The 13,197-nt window shown below is 43.0% G+C and overlaps 1 protein-coding gene across 1 annotated transcript in view; it reads right to left on the bottom strand.

The window, feature by feature from the left end:
- Positions 1 to 12,722, bottom strand: part of IFT140 (intraflagellar transport 140) — an 83,957-nt gene extending 71,235 nt beyond the window's left edge. Inside the window, exons 1-6 of the mRNA XM_069870033.1 lie at positions 12,554 to 12,722; positions 10,707 to 10,928; positions 6,878 to 6,999; positions 5,912 to 6,054; positions 1,764 to 1,939; positions 885 to 976 (exon numbers count right to left, since the gene is read on the bottom strand). Coding sequence (XP_069726134.1) covers positions 885 to 976; positions 1,764 to 1,939; positions 5,912 to 6,054; positions 6,878 to 6,999; positions 10,707 to 10,928; positions 12,554 to 12,700 — 902 coding nt within the window. The 5' untranslated portion in view covers positions 12,701 to 12,722. The remainder of the gene's footprint in view (positions 1 to 884; positions 977 to 1,763; positions 1,940 to 5,911; positions 6,055 to 6,877; positions 7,000 to 10,706; positions 10,929 to 12,553) is intronic.
- Positions 12,723 to 13,197: the final 475 nt, after the last annotated feature.

Genomic DNA, 13,197 nt, shown 5'->3' with positions numbered 1-13,197 from the left:
GCAATTTTCCTCCTCCCTATTTATGCTTCTCCCTCTAATTTAAGTATATTCCTTGGTTAACCAGCAATTCTTATGACTCCAAGTGTATTTTCTAGAACCAAATATTGTCATCAAACATATTCCTTCTTGACACTTGGTCTCTCTCACATTCTCCCAAAATTAACGTGACTTTGTCTGACAGAAGCAGACAGAGGCTCAAGAAAGTGAACTTCGATGTTAATGGAACACCCTCTCTCCCTCTCAAAAAAAGTTAGAGGAAATAGGTAGAGAAAGTCATAGCAGAGAGGAAAAAAAATCTAATATTTTTTTTTGAAAAAAAAAAAAAAAAGATGCAAGAAGACTCATATGCCGGAATATGGTAACACAGCAGCATGACCAAGTAACGTACTGGGCTTAAAGAATCAGGAATAGAAGTAACAGAGTACTTGTCTTATATTACACTAACAGAGAAACATCCAGGAAAGCAAGCACTATTTCTTCCTTCTGCTGACGCGATGACTATCCTAACTATCAGACAAGAGTGGAAAGAACAGCAAAGCAGCATTCTTTTCCATGTAAAAAACCCAAATGGATGTGTTTTCAGAAGAAAACAACAACAGCACTCAAAGGAAGAAGTTTTGTAGTACTGACTGATGAAACAACTAGAGAGAAAGAAAGATACATAGAGTTTGGTTTTGTCCTCAAGGAAATAGATTTTCCATTTCATTTCTCCATTTATTTTGGGAAACAAAATTAGAAAATATAGGGAGTTTCTTCATTATTGTTAAAAAAAAAAAAAAAAAAACAGAACAGTTCAGTGAAACACTCCGTGCGCTGCAGACCATAAACCTTTCAGGTCACACTTTTCCCCACCAACCAGAACAGCTTTATGACAAGATTCTTACCTGACAACCGTCTCGCCTAGTGCTGTGACAACAAGGCTGTGGTCTATCAAAATGATGTCTGCAGAATGGCATATTTTCCCACTCAACTTCACCTGTAAGACACAAGCAAACAAATACATTTGCAGAAGGTAGGAGTAACACACTGAAAGGCAATAATCATCTGAATTACAGGGTCTGGCCAAAAAGTCAAACCAGAAGAATAACTAGCCCTGTCTGTCAGTTGAGACAGCCCACTAGTTTCTCTCAGGCAATGACCACCACTAAATGCATGAAGAATATGCTGCATAGATTTAACAAAAGACACCTTGTAGTGGGTTAATTAAGCAGGTAAGGAGCAGGCTTTATTCTCTTGTACTACATCTTCTCTCAGAACTTGATAAAGATTGCTTTAAAATGTGAGATGTTAACTCTTCTAGTAAAAAGTCAGTAAGAATTATCACAAGCAGACACTCCTGTAAAACACAAGCGCCCAGGCTTCTTCGATCTTAGATAAAAGGAACCAAGTCTTAAGAAGGTGAAGGTTTGGATTCCATCCCCCCAGGCAGTGTTCAGCGTTCTCCAACAGTGTCTGACTTGAGTCGAGCAGATTACAAGTACTGCGAGAGCTTGGTTTGGGTTCTGCCCCTGTACAATAATTTCTGGGTCCAAGTGAAAGAAACTAAGAAAAAAAACAGGAAGGCAAGATGAAAAAACATCTTTCCAAGTTGAGTACCACACTACTCTGTTCCACTTTTAAATAAGAACTTGCTCATCAAGGTATTACCGGATAAACAAGAACAAGACTTGATGTATTTCTAAGAAAAAAGTGATAATCAACCCCCTCCTAACACACTTACAAAGATCAAACATTGCAACTTTACCCTATAGTCCAACTCTTACCTTCATGAGCTCTTCTGCTCCTCCCTCAAGACTAACTGCATGCAAGGACAACTGCAGGTTCTCTGTTATTACCACTAAAACATCTCTTTTCTCCATGAACAGAAGCTTTTGGACCAGGCTGTCTGTGGACAACACATGCTTTGTCTTTCCTTTCTCATTCACATAATGCACAGAACCTGTGTACACACAGACAAGGTGGGGATTTCAGTTAACAGTTCTTAGCTTCGAAAATCAAAATTGATTATTTTTCACCTTAATAAAACATTCCTCAAGTGCCGAAGATACAAAAATAACCAAAATTCTGTTGTTTTCCAATTTGTCTCAGGATACAGACCATGAGAGTTGACCAGAGCAATAAACCAAAATTTATTCACTTTTCCCCCCATCTAGAAAATCTAGATTTTAAGCTACAAGTAAGCTTTCTGCATACACATGCACAGATGATGGCTTCTGAAATCTTCAGCATTAATAATTGGAGAAAGAACAGCAGCTGCAATTGGCACAATTGACTGCAGAGTCCAGCTTACAGAAAACTGTGGATATGAAGTTGTTCCTTGTTTAGAAACACACCATCACACACACTAAATGGAATCCACCTAGATATCTTAAGCAAATGGGACAGCATCTTTCTAAGAACACCATCAACAGTAGCTTCCAGTACCTGAAGTAGCTACAAGAAAGCTGTTCACAGGGCTGTTCACAAAGGCTTGGACGAGTTCACAGAGGCTTGTGATGGGTGATAGGACAAGGGGCAATGGGTATAAACTGGAGAAGGGCAGATTTAGACTAGACATAAGGAAGAATTTCTTCATGATGAGAGTGGTGAGGCCCTGGCACAGGTTGCCCAGAGCAGTGGTGGCTGCCCCATCCCTGGAGGTGTTCAAGGCCAGGTTGGATGGGGCTTGGAGCCCCTGATCCAGTGGGAGGTGTCCCTGCCCATGGCAGGGGTGGTACTGGATGGGCTTTAAGGTCCCTTCCACCCCAAACTATTCTAGGATTCTACGATTTTAGAGTGTGTGACTTGGTAACTACAGCACATATCAGCATTTTAAAAGCCATTATCATTTGGTTCAACTGTAATAGTGTATAAGCCACGCACAGGTCTCCACAAGGACCAAAACCAGAATTAGCAGAGCAGTTTGTAAATGGTATTACAGAAACCACCCAGACGAAGTCATCAAAACCTGATAGATCCCATGCCACATACACATATTATACATAATTTCTTAGCAAACTATGCTATTATATAAATGTGGCATTTCAAACTAGTGAAAATCAAAGCTCCCTATGAAAGGAAATAATATTGTCCTCCAAAAGCTGAAGAAACGTGTAAGGATGAACATTATGAATCTCTGCTAAAACATTGTACAGAAGAGGCAGTGTGATGTATCTAATGAAAAGAATTACTTTATTTTCAAAATTCTTGCAAGCATATTTTCATGGAATGGTTTGAGTCAGCAGGGGCCTCAAAGCCCATCCAGTTCCACACCCTGCCTGTGGCAGGGTCACCTCCCACTAGGTCAGGGGCTCCAAGCCCCATCCAACCTGGCCTTGAACACCTCCAGGGATGGGGCAGCCACCACTGCTCTGGGCAACCTGGGCCAGGGCCTCCCCACCCTCGCAGCAAAACATTTCTTCCTAAGATCTCATCTCCACCTCTCCTCTTTCAGTTTAAAACAGTTCTCCATCATCCTATACCTGCTCTCCCTGATCAAGAGCCCTTCCTCGGCTTTCCCAGAGCCCCTTTCGGTACTGGAAGCTCCTTCAAGGTCTCCCAGGAGCTTTCTCTTTTCCAGGCTGAACAATCCAAACTCTCTCAGCCTTTCCCCACAACAGAATTGTTCCAGCCCTCTGGTCACTTTTGTGGCCTCCTCTGGACTCACTCTGTGTCCTTCCTGTGCTGAGGGCTCCAGAACTGGACGCAGGACTCTTTGTGAGATCTCCCCAGAGCAGAGCAGAGGGGCAGAATCCCCTCCCTCGCCCTGCTGGTCCCACTGCTGTGGATGCTGCCTAGGACATGATTGGCTTCCTGGGCCGTGACTGCACGTTGCCAGCTCCTGTCCTGCTTTTCACCCACCGTTCCTCACTCCACATCCTTCTCAATAGGGCTGCTCTCCATCCCTGCATCCCCCAGCCTGTGAGGATGCCAGGGTTGTTGGCAGTTATCCCACGTGGCACTTTCTGTCGCACAGATATCTGTTTATTGTAGTAATACTTTGTAGTGATCAACCATCTACTGAATTTCACTTTTCCACCTTTACAAGACAGATAGGCCCTGGATTTTATTTGCCATTTGAAATGTTTCATAAGCATTTCATAAGTTAAATTCACCTTCTGTGCATGGCAAACCAGGCCAAGGGAAGAGAAGACGATTATTGCTCGTGACCGAAAATGTCTGCAGTAACAACAGGGATGCATTCAGTAAAAATATCCGGATGAGGCCCACTGTTCAGGTTGGCCCCGATAGCTGTGGGCCATGTCCAGTGTTCAGTAACGAAGACAACTCTTTGTGCTCGTGGAAAGTGTTGCAAAACAACTTCACAAATTGTTCTTGGTTCAGGTATCCTCTTTTCGGAGAAAGATCTGATGTAACATATTACCTGAATCGCATCTATTGTGTTATTGCAACAAGCAGAGCTTTGAATGCATCAAAAACCAGCTCAGCTCATAAGTACTCAAAACTTGGGAGTTTTTTTCATTTTGTTTATGGCTTTTTGGAGGATCTTAATTCTTCTAGTTTTGCTTTAAAAGATGCTCTACAGTCTCTTCAGCAAAAACTCTTTTGAGAGATTTAAAAGGATGCAGTAAGAAATTTTCTTTCTTTCTTTTTTATTAAATAAGTTTGGGCTGAGAGTCTGTACTTCAGAAGGAATTCAAATCCTATGAAAGCATTAAGTGATTCCACAGCTATGAGATACAGCTAACTAAACTAAGAACTCAGTCCAAAATTCATACGCCTAAATCAACCTAGGGAGTGAGACTGCTGAAAAGAAACAGCTAGTGTCGTTTGACTGGAACAGTTGCAACAGGAGCTCCTGAAACAACTGCAAAAGAAGATGGCAGAAGACAATGTGTCCCTAAATAAGGCTGGCATCACCACAGCGGGGGCACTGTACGGGAGGATGCCACAGGCACTCTATGCAGAGATTCTCTCCTTGTATGTTTAAGAAATGACCTGTAGGCCTTTTTCATTTACGTATCTTGTAAAGAGGCTCGTAACTCAGAAATGAAATGAACGTACAGCCAACCATGCTGCAAAACAAACACACAGCTGGCCAACACCACTCCCACAATCCCATGGAAGCTCTGCTAGTGCAAATGATGGGGCTTATTCCTGAAAATATAAACACCAAACCAAACTGTAACTGAGCTGCAGAGCCAGCAGAACTTAAATGTTTTTCAGAGTAGTCAACACTTCAATCTAGAGGTTTACGTACTCAAACCACCTACAGAAACATCCCCATCACAGTACCTGTCACACACACTCTGGCTCCGCTGCATAGAGTTGGCTGGTTAGAGAGACAGAAGGCATCCTGCAAACAACTGGGGTGGGATGAAAATAAGCTGGGAGCAAAGCAGCACCCAGAACAGTAAAAGGGAGAGAAAGACAAATGGCAGGGAAGAAATAACACTAGGTAGAATATTAACAAAACAGCTTTTTTTTCTTCCTTAGATTGAAGCCTCATCTCAAAGTATGAGGAAAAAAAAGTAAATTAATAATACGTTTTAGAAGAAGTTACATCCTAGTAGTACTTGCCTGTTTCTGGGGGGAAAAAAAGCACAATGCACATGCTATTTTGAAGCTTGGCATAAAATGCCAACTACTTATTTTATTTACACATGGGTGTTAGAGATACTTTCCTCCCACTCTCTGCTTCAGGAACCTGACTAACCCAATCACACGGGGTCCCTTTGGGGGCAGGTCACCCTCAGGATGCCAAGCATAGAATAATTTAATTGATTTCTTCTTACCTAACAGTCTTCAACTCCTGTGGATACTCTATCCTGTTGGACATATTAATATGATGGTTGTATGAATATCCTCTAGATGCTGGATATATGAAAACAGGACCATTGTCCACTGAGCTATTTTGAAGTATTATAGGAGACAAATTTCTACCAGGGAGGAAAAGTGGTTTTGCTCTTACCATTTGTCAAAGCGATAAAGAAGGACAGTCCTTCCTGCAGTCCTGTATTCAGAGGGGCTCCTGTTCCAGCTTTCCTCCAGTTAAACTTATCCAAGGCCGCCTCGTCACCACCCACAGCTGCTTTCGCCAGCTGAAACAAATCCCTGAAAACAGAGATACTTAATTTCCAATTCTGTACATAACAGAGCATTTCCCATCTCAAAGAATGGAGAAGTAGTTAAAGCACAGTGTAATTAAAAAATAAATAAGTTTCATGCACAGATGGAAAAAAGGAAATCTCAAAAAGATACAAAGTAAAATTTTAATACTAGTTTTCATTTACATTGTTTCACCTTTGTTTCCCTAAGCATTATTATTTTTACAGAAATATGAAACAGAAGCAGCCTAGAACAGGGAAAATTCTTTTTTTTATTATTTTTGCTACAGCCTTTTCCTATTTCTTGCTTGGAGGTGAAATAATCACAGAATCATGGAATGGTTTGTGTTGAAGAGACCTCAAAGCCCACCCAGTTCCACCCCTGCTATGAGCAGGGACACCTCCCACTGGATCAGGGGCTCCAAGCCCCTTCCAACCTGGCCTTAAATACCTACAAGGATGGAAAGGAATAATAATGCTTAAGAATTTACTTTTAATTTAATTAATCTTGCCAATTATTTCATGGATAATTGTGTTTTCAGTGTGTTTTCTGCTTGCCACAATCAGCAACATTGCTAATTAGAAGAATTAACGGAAGAGTCAACAGCAACAGCTATGGACAAAGGGAAGATGATCTGTTGCTGCACACAGGACAAAAAAGAGCCAACTTCTCCAACTGGGAGAAGAAGTTGGAAATAAAGGACAGTTCAGAGAAGAACTTGGGGTTTATACGGATTTAAGAAAAAAGTTTGTCTGTGAGAAGGGTTTTCTGTCTGCAGAACAAAAGAAAGACCTGGTCTGCCAGCGCTCTGCTGGGGCACGATACTCACTCGCCAGGAGGGGGCGGTCGGATGACACAGTGAGAAAGGCACTTCCCGTAGTCCTGTTTGAGCAGAGCAGGGCCCTGCGCTCTGCCTCGCTGGTCCATTCGCCAGAGAACCAGGACACCGTGCTAGAAAAAGGCAACAGCCAGTTGGTTACACTTTGCCCATGAATAGGAACCCTTAGACTCCAGCTACTCGGTGCACATCAACATTTCATTGACAGAGCTACACCTTCTCTTTCACACCGATACAGATGGGTATGGGATCAGACATGCGTGAAGCCACACATAACCTACAGAAAGCAGTTCAGGGTTGCTGGAGCTATTCCCCTGCTTCAGAGCAGACACTCAAGTGCAACATAAACTCGTTTCTTAGAAATAGACTCAGTAACTAGAAAAATCACAGATTCTAAAGAATCATAGAATCATAAGGTTGGAAAAGACCTCCAGGATCATCAAGTCCAACCATACCTATCTGCCACTAAACCATATCTTTAAGTACCTCATCTACCTGTCTTAAACCCCTCCAGGGATGGGGACTCCACCACCTCCCTGGGCAGCCTCTGCCAGGGCCCAATGACCCTTTTCTTGAAAAGGCTTTTCCTAGTCTCCAAAGTGAACCTCCCCTGGTGGAGCTTGAGGCCATTGCCCCTTGTCCTGTCCCCTGTCACTTGGGAGAAGAGCCCAGCTCCCTCCTCTCCACAACCTCCTTTCAGGTAGTTGGAGAGAGCAACGAGGTCTCCTCTCAGACTCCTCTTCTCCAGGCTAAACACTCCCAGCTCTCTCAGCCATTCCTCATAAGGCCTGTTCTCCAGCCCCCTCACCAGCTTCGTTGCTCTTCTCTGGACTCGCTCCAGAGCCTCAACATCCTTCTTGTGGTGAGGGGCCCAGAACTGAACACAGGATTCAAGGAGCGGTCTCACCAGTGCTGAGTACAGAGGGAGAAGAACCTCCCTGGACCTGCTGGCCATGCCATGTCTGAGAGAAGCTAGGATGCCACTGGCCTGGTTTGCCAAGTAATTGAAAGGATGCCTGGTTTGCTAAGTAATTCCACAGTAGTCAGTGAAGTTGCTCAGTGCTCAGCCCCTGGCACGGGTTCTAAAGGTAACAAGCATTCGGCAGCACCACCTCAGAATGAGCACCACACTCGGGGGACTGGAAAGAATGGAAAAGGCAGAGAGGCAAGAAGACAGTTGGGCATAATGTATACATGAACTATCCCAATAAATCAATCTACGCTACAGCCTTACAGCTGGAATTTTAAGATTATTTATTGTTGTTGTTATGTAATTATTCAGTGCAATGCTGTCTCTGACAGTATACAGCCTGTGACACAGCTGTGCCTCCATGCTCCTGTTCCAGAGGCCACCCACAGTTCACACAATATCTGCTGGTTACTTCTGGGAATCACGGGATCCTACAACCCTAGACTGTTGGTTCCACCTCTCACTTCTCCATCAGCTTTAAATGTCAAATTCCACAGAAACTAATTAAGAAAGCCCACACCATTTAAAAGCCGGAGGAAAAGCTTGCAGTTTTATAAAGCTGCTGACCTTCCTTCCATCCCGTTGTAGGTATCCCATCCTGAACCCAGATAACCTAGTTGCAAACTCCATTCCAGGTTTGGAATACATGAGACTGGAAATAAAAAACCTCACTACCTTTCCTAAGCGTGACTGGTCACAGAAAGGATGCAGAGTTGTTCTATTTTCAAATGGTATTTGAAAAGGACAAAGGACGTTGACCTTAGCATCAATAACATTTACTCCTACAGTATCCTGTATCTTCCATGTTATTCTTAACAACCCAAAGCTTTAGCTTCATTTAATAAAGGCTCTTTGCCTTATAAACAGGCTTTCACTGTAGCAACCACCTAGATCCTTAGGATTCTTTTGTGCGATTGAAATCTAGAAGTCATCCATGTTATTTGTAACTTAAAACAGAAATTAAGAGCTGTCAAGTTTCACAGCATCTTATTGCAACTTTAAGAAGTTATTTTCCAATAATTTTCTTGCAGCTCAGGATTTATGAGGACTGGATGTTCTCCGCTGAGCACTCCCAGTAATGAAGCCGCAGTGAAGACCAAACAGAAACCAAATCAGAGCCCAAATATTTATCTCTTTTCTAAGGCTATTCCCCTAATATGAGCAGAGCATGATCTTGGCAGCACTCACCTAAGAGGAGTTAACTGAATATAAACCTTCATGGGAAATACATTAAAAATAAAAGTTATTAAGAAAGATGTAGAAAATGAATCATACCTACACTACACGTTGGATGGTGACTACACACAATGACACCGACCACCCAACACAAGCGATGACCGGGCCCACCTAGTGTAGAACTGGGCAGAGACCATCTCGGAGGTCACCACAGGATGTTGAACCGGCCTCGTGCTCAGCCTCCCTCCCCAGCCTGGGTTCCTCACAAGTCTGATGAGCTCAAGCTGGCTTCTGCACCCGCAGCTGCAGGCCTTTAAGGACCCACATTTCATCAGCCAGGGACAGCAGGGAGTACCTTGACCTGCGTGCAGCCGTGTGTTCAATGTCAGCAGAGGATAACACAGCTAGATTGCAATAACGAACTTGCGTGGGGTCAAACATACTAGTGTTCCATCTACTGAGGCCAGTCTGTCCAAAAACAGCAATTGTAACTACATGAAAATTCAGCAAATGCATAGGTCTTGTTTCATCGTGCTAAGGTATTTCTTTGAAACCACTGCTTATTCTACTCTGATTCATACTCTGATCAGAGCAGCAGTTAGGATGAGTCAAAAAGTGGTTACATTTGCTCGTAAGAACGGCTCTATCTGGTTTAAGATAACTTCACTGCCGTGATCTGACACCAAATAAACCAATTTGAATAAAGTTTGTCCGTAAATGTTGGGTTGTCGTAACCTGTGGCTACATTCACGTATTATCTACATGTAAATAAGGCCTCAAACTGTGCATCACCTTCTTTTGTCTCAGCAGCATTTTCTCTTTTCTAACAAAAAGCAGCATAAATTCATTTCTGACTCAGTTTTGAATTTCTGCGTTTCTGTCAAATGTGGCAACAGAGTTTTGTAAAAGATTTAAAATTGTATCTTCCTCTGACACACAGTTAAGAACTCTTAAAGAGCACAACTGAAATCCTTGAACAAGTTCAACTTGATATCAGAGAAAATATAGAAAACCCCTTTTTTTTTTGCGTTTGCTGACTGAAGAACTAGCAAAACCAGAATCTTCTGTGACTACTTAAACCTGAATACTAAATATTCCATAGCTAGTTTCTCATTTCACTATATAAATGGGTAACCAGCTCATCAAGAAATACAGACCCTCACATTTCAAGTATTTCCATCACATACTTTCCATGCAATAACTCTGACATATTTTCAGAGTATTTATGAGAGAGAGTAGCACGGGAGCTTGTACTGAAGCGAGCATTGCTATGTACTCACTGCAGCTGAATGTGTTCTTGCTGCAATTTGTTCCTTGACACCTGGACTTTATTCCCAAGTCTGACACAAAATTTGTGCGTAGAGAGGAACAAATAATTCAAACTCTGTGTGTTTCAGTTTCCCCACCCACCAAGCAGCCTTAAATCCTATCCCACTGCTCAGCACGTACTGAGATTAGACACACTTTTATTTAAAGATGAATTGATAAAACGGCAAAGAAAAAGTTAAAATACTGCAATTTGATTTTACTCCCCAACAGTTTTAATTTGTACCCAGAGCAAGGAAATTTGTCTCCCTCACAATTGGCCCTTCCCCTGCCGCTAATCCCTTCCCGTGACAGGCTGGCAGTGCAGTGTCCTGCACCAAACACACGTGTGACAGCAGCACCACTCACCCTGTCACCAGACACGAGGCGGGTGCCATCTGCGCTCCAGGTCAGGACCGCGATGCTGGCGTTCTGGGTTGGCGGGACCGCGTGGTGCTCCTTGTCTTGTTTGTTGAGTATCACAACTTCTCCTGTCTCCCAGCCTGCCGCAAGAATCGCTCTGGAAGGGTGCCAGGACAGGGATGTGACCCGAAAGCTCCTCTCCACGTGTGTGTCAGACACACATTCTCCCTGCAAGTGGAAATAAAGTGCGAGCTCAGCACAATGGAAACTCAGGACAAGGATTTGCTTCAGATTCATTTCCCAGTCCACAAGATATTTTTCTGCAATAAAGGCCTGGCAGGTAACAGCGCATTCTGCAAGAGATACACAGTGGCAACACAGATTCTCTTTACAACTATTTCACGTGCATAAAAACGGGCTACAACACTTGAAAAATCACTGATGAAAACAGAGCAGCGTGACATGAGCTCTTCACTCTGCTTTTCCAGGCTGCTCTTCCCTCACAGTTCATACCAAATATCAAGCTTCCACTCCTGTATGAAGGATAAGAAGGCTGCGAACACGTTTCAAGGTAAAAAAACCCCAACTTCTGAAAAAGAACAGAGCGCCTTACTAAGGACACAGGATAATTTAATGCTTAAACAGCTCCTACAGGTAGAGCCTCCTTTGTGCACGGTTTGCAATAATATTTCAGGCAAGACATTTAACTTCTCTATGTATTTATTTTTCCTTTTGTAAAATTTGAGTGACAGTTTTCCATAATACACTTGGAAAAGCATAAATTTTATAGGCTACTCATATTAACAGACTTAAACCTTTCCAGTCCGCCTGTTGCTGGACAGCCTGTAATGCCATCCCCCAAAACAGCACACTTTTTTCCTGAAAAATCACACAAACCGAAGTCCTACGCAATCCTCTTGAGTGAAGTTTACAGAAAGCAAATCTGTCTACAAGCAGAAACTGTAATAGGAAACGACCCACTCAAATGGAACAAGCTGAGCCCAGCGAATCAGCTCAGTCTCAAGTTGGAGGAATGACTTTTAAAATTTACATATCTTAGTACATTTTATTCACTTAGAGTTGAAATAAAAAAAAACAACAGCATCCATCCACGTTACTTATAAGCCTGAAATTCTCGTACCATGGGAAGCAAAAAGCAAATTGGTAACCACCATGAACAGGACTTAAACACTGTAAATATCAAATTGCAACAGAAAGATCAATTTAATTTAAAAAGACTTTCTTATAAAACATGTATAGCTGATTGCGGGAATATAATGGAAGATTGGCGAGGAGGACGCTCAAGCAACTTTGCAGCCAGGACATAGAACAATAGTAATTGTTGTTTAGCCTTGTGTGTTTAATGAGCAGAGCTCCTGTGCTGAGATAACGTAGCCCTGTGAAACTTGAGGTAACATGTTAGGGTTCCATCTCTGGCAGGAGAGAGACTCTGCTCTCCCCTAATAAACAGAGGAAAAAAGCAGTAGTTTCCTCTTATGCTTTCACACTTGTTAGCAAGACCCGAGCTCTGCGGTGCCTGCATCCCCAGTTGTATTCCCTCTGCCAGGCAGTGATCTCAGAGGTGCCCCAAATTGTGAGGTAACAGGAATAAGTGTATTCTTTTCATTTTATCTGTGGCTTCGTGGTTGTTCCTGCACTTTGCCTGCATTCAGGTCACACACTGATAAAGCTGACATGCCCTAAACAGTACGTGACACAGATAATAATTAAAATCCAGCAAGAGGGATGCAAGGAGGGTAAGACTGTAAATATGTATATATATATATAAAAATGTGAAGTTTCAAATCAGCACGATTATTTCAAGTCCAAAAGCAAAGCTGCTGATTATTCACCTGTTCCAGGTAGATATCCACACACCCCCCAGATGCTGTGCTGATGGAAGCAACTGCCAGCAGCGGGTGAAGTGGGTGCCAAGCTATGTGAGAAGGCGAGGCAATGGAATCAGAAGCTTCTATTCGATGATCCACGTACACAGCCATAACAGAACCCGTCACAGACTGCAGACCTGCACAAGGAAAACCAAGACTTCTAAAAGGTATGCTTATGCACCCAATGCTACACGATATATACGCTACATTCTATGGAACTTATTCTATGTATAATAACAAGTATGCCTAAAAAACGGGGGAGAATGAAGCTATAGCATCATATCGTTAATACACGCTACACAAAGATGAAAAGGGGTACTTTTAAAACATACAGAGGAATACTAAGCCCTGTAGCTTGCAGATTCGCAGGGGCAACCTCTCATGGCAGAGAGCACGTCTGTCCAGGGCAAATTATAGACTCATAGAACAGTTTGGGTTGGAAGGGAACTTAAAGCCCATCCAGTTCCAATCCCCTGCCATGGGCAGGGACACCTCCCACTGGATCAGGGGCTCCAAGCCCCATCCAACCTGGTCTTGAACCCCTCCAGGGGTGGGGCAGCTACCACTGCTCTGGGCAGCCCGGCCCAGTGCCTCACCACTCTCATCAT

Source organism: Phaenicophaeus curvirostris, chromosome 16 (assembly GCF_032191515.1).
Source record: "Phaenicophaeus curvirostris isolate KB17595 chromosome 16, BPBGC_Pcur_1.0, whole genome shotgun sequence".
Taxonomy (NCBI): Eukaryota; Metazoa; Chordata; class Aves; order Cuculiformes; family Cuculidae; genus Phaenicophaeus; species Phaenicophaeus curvirostris.
This window is presented reverse-complemented; position numbering and strand designations above follow the sequence as displayed.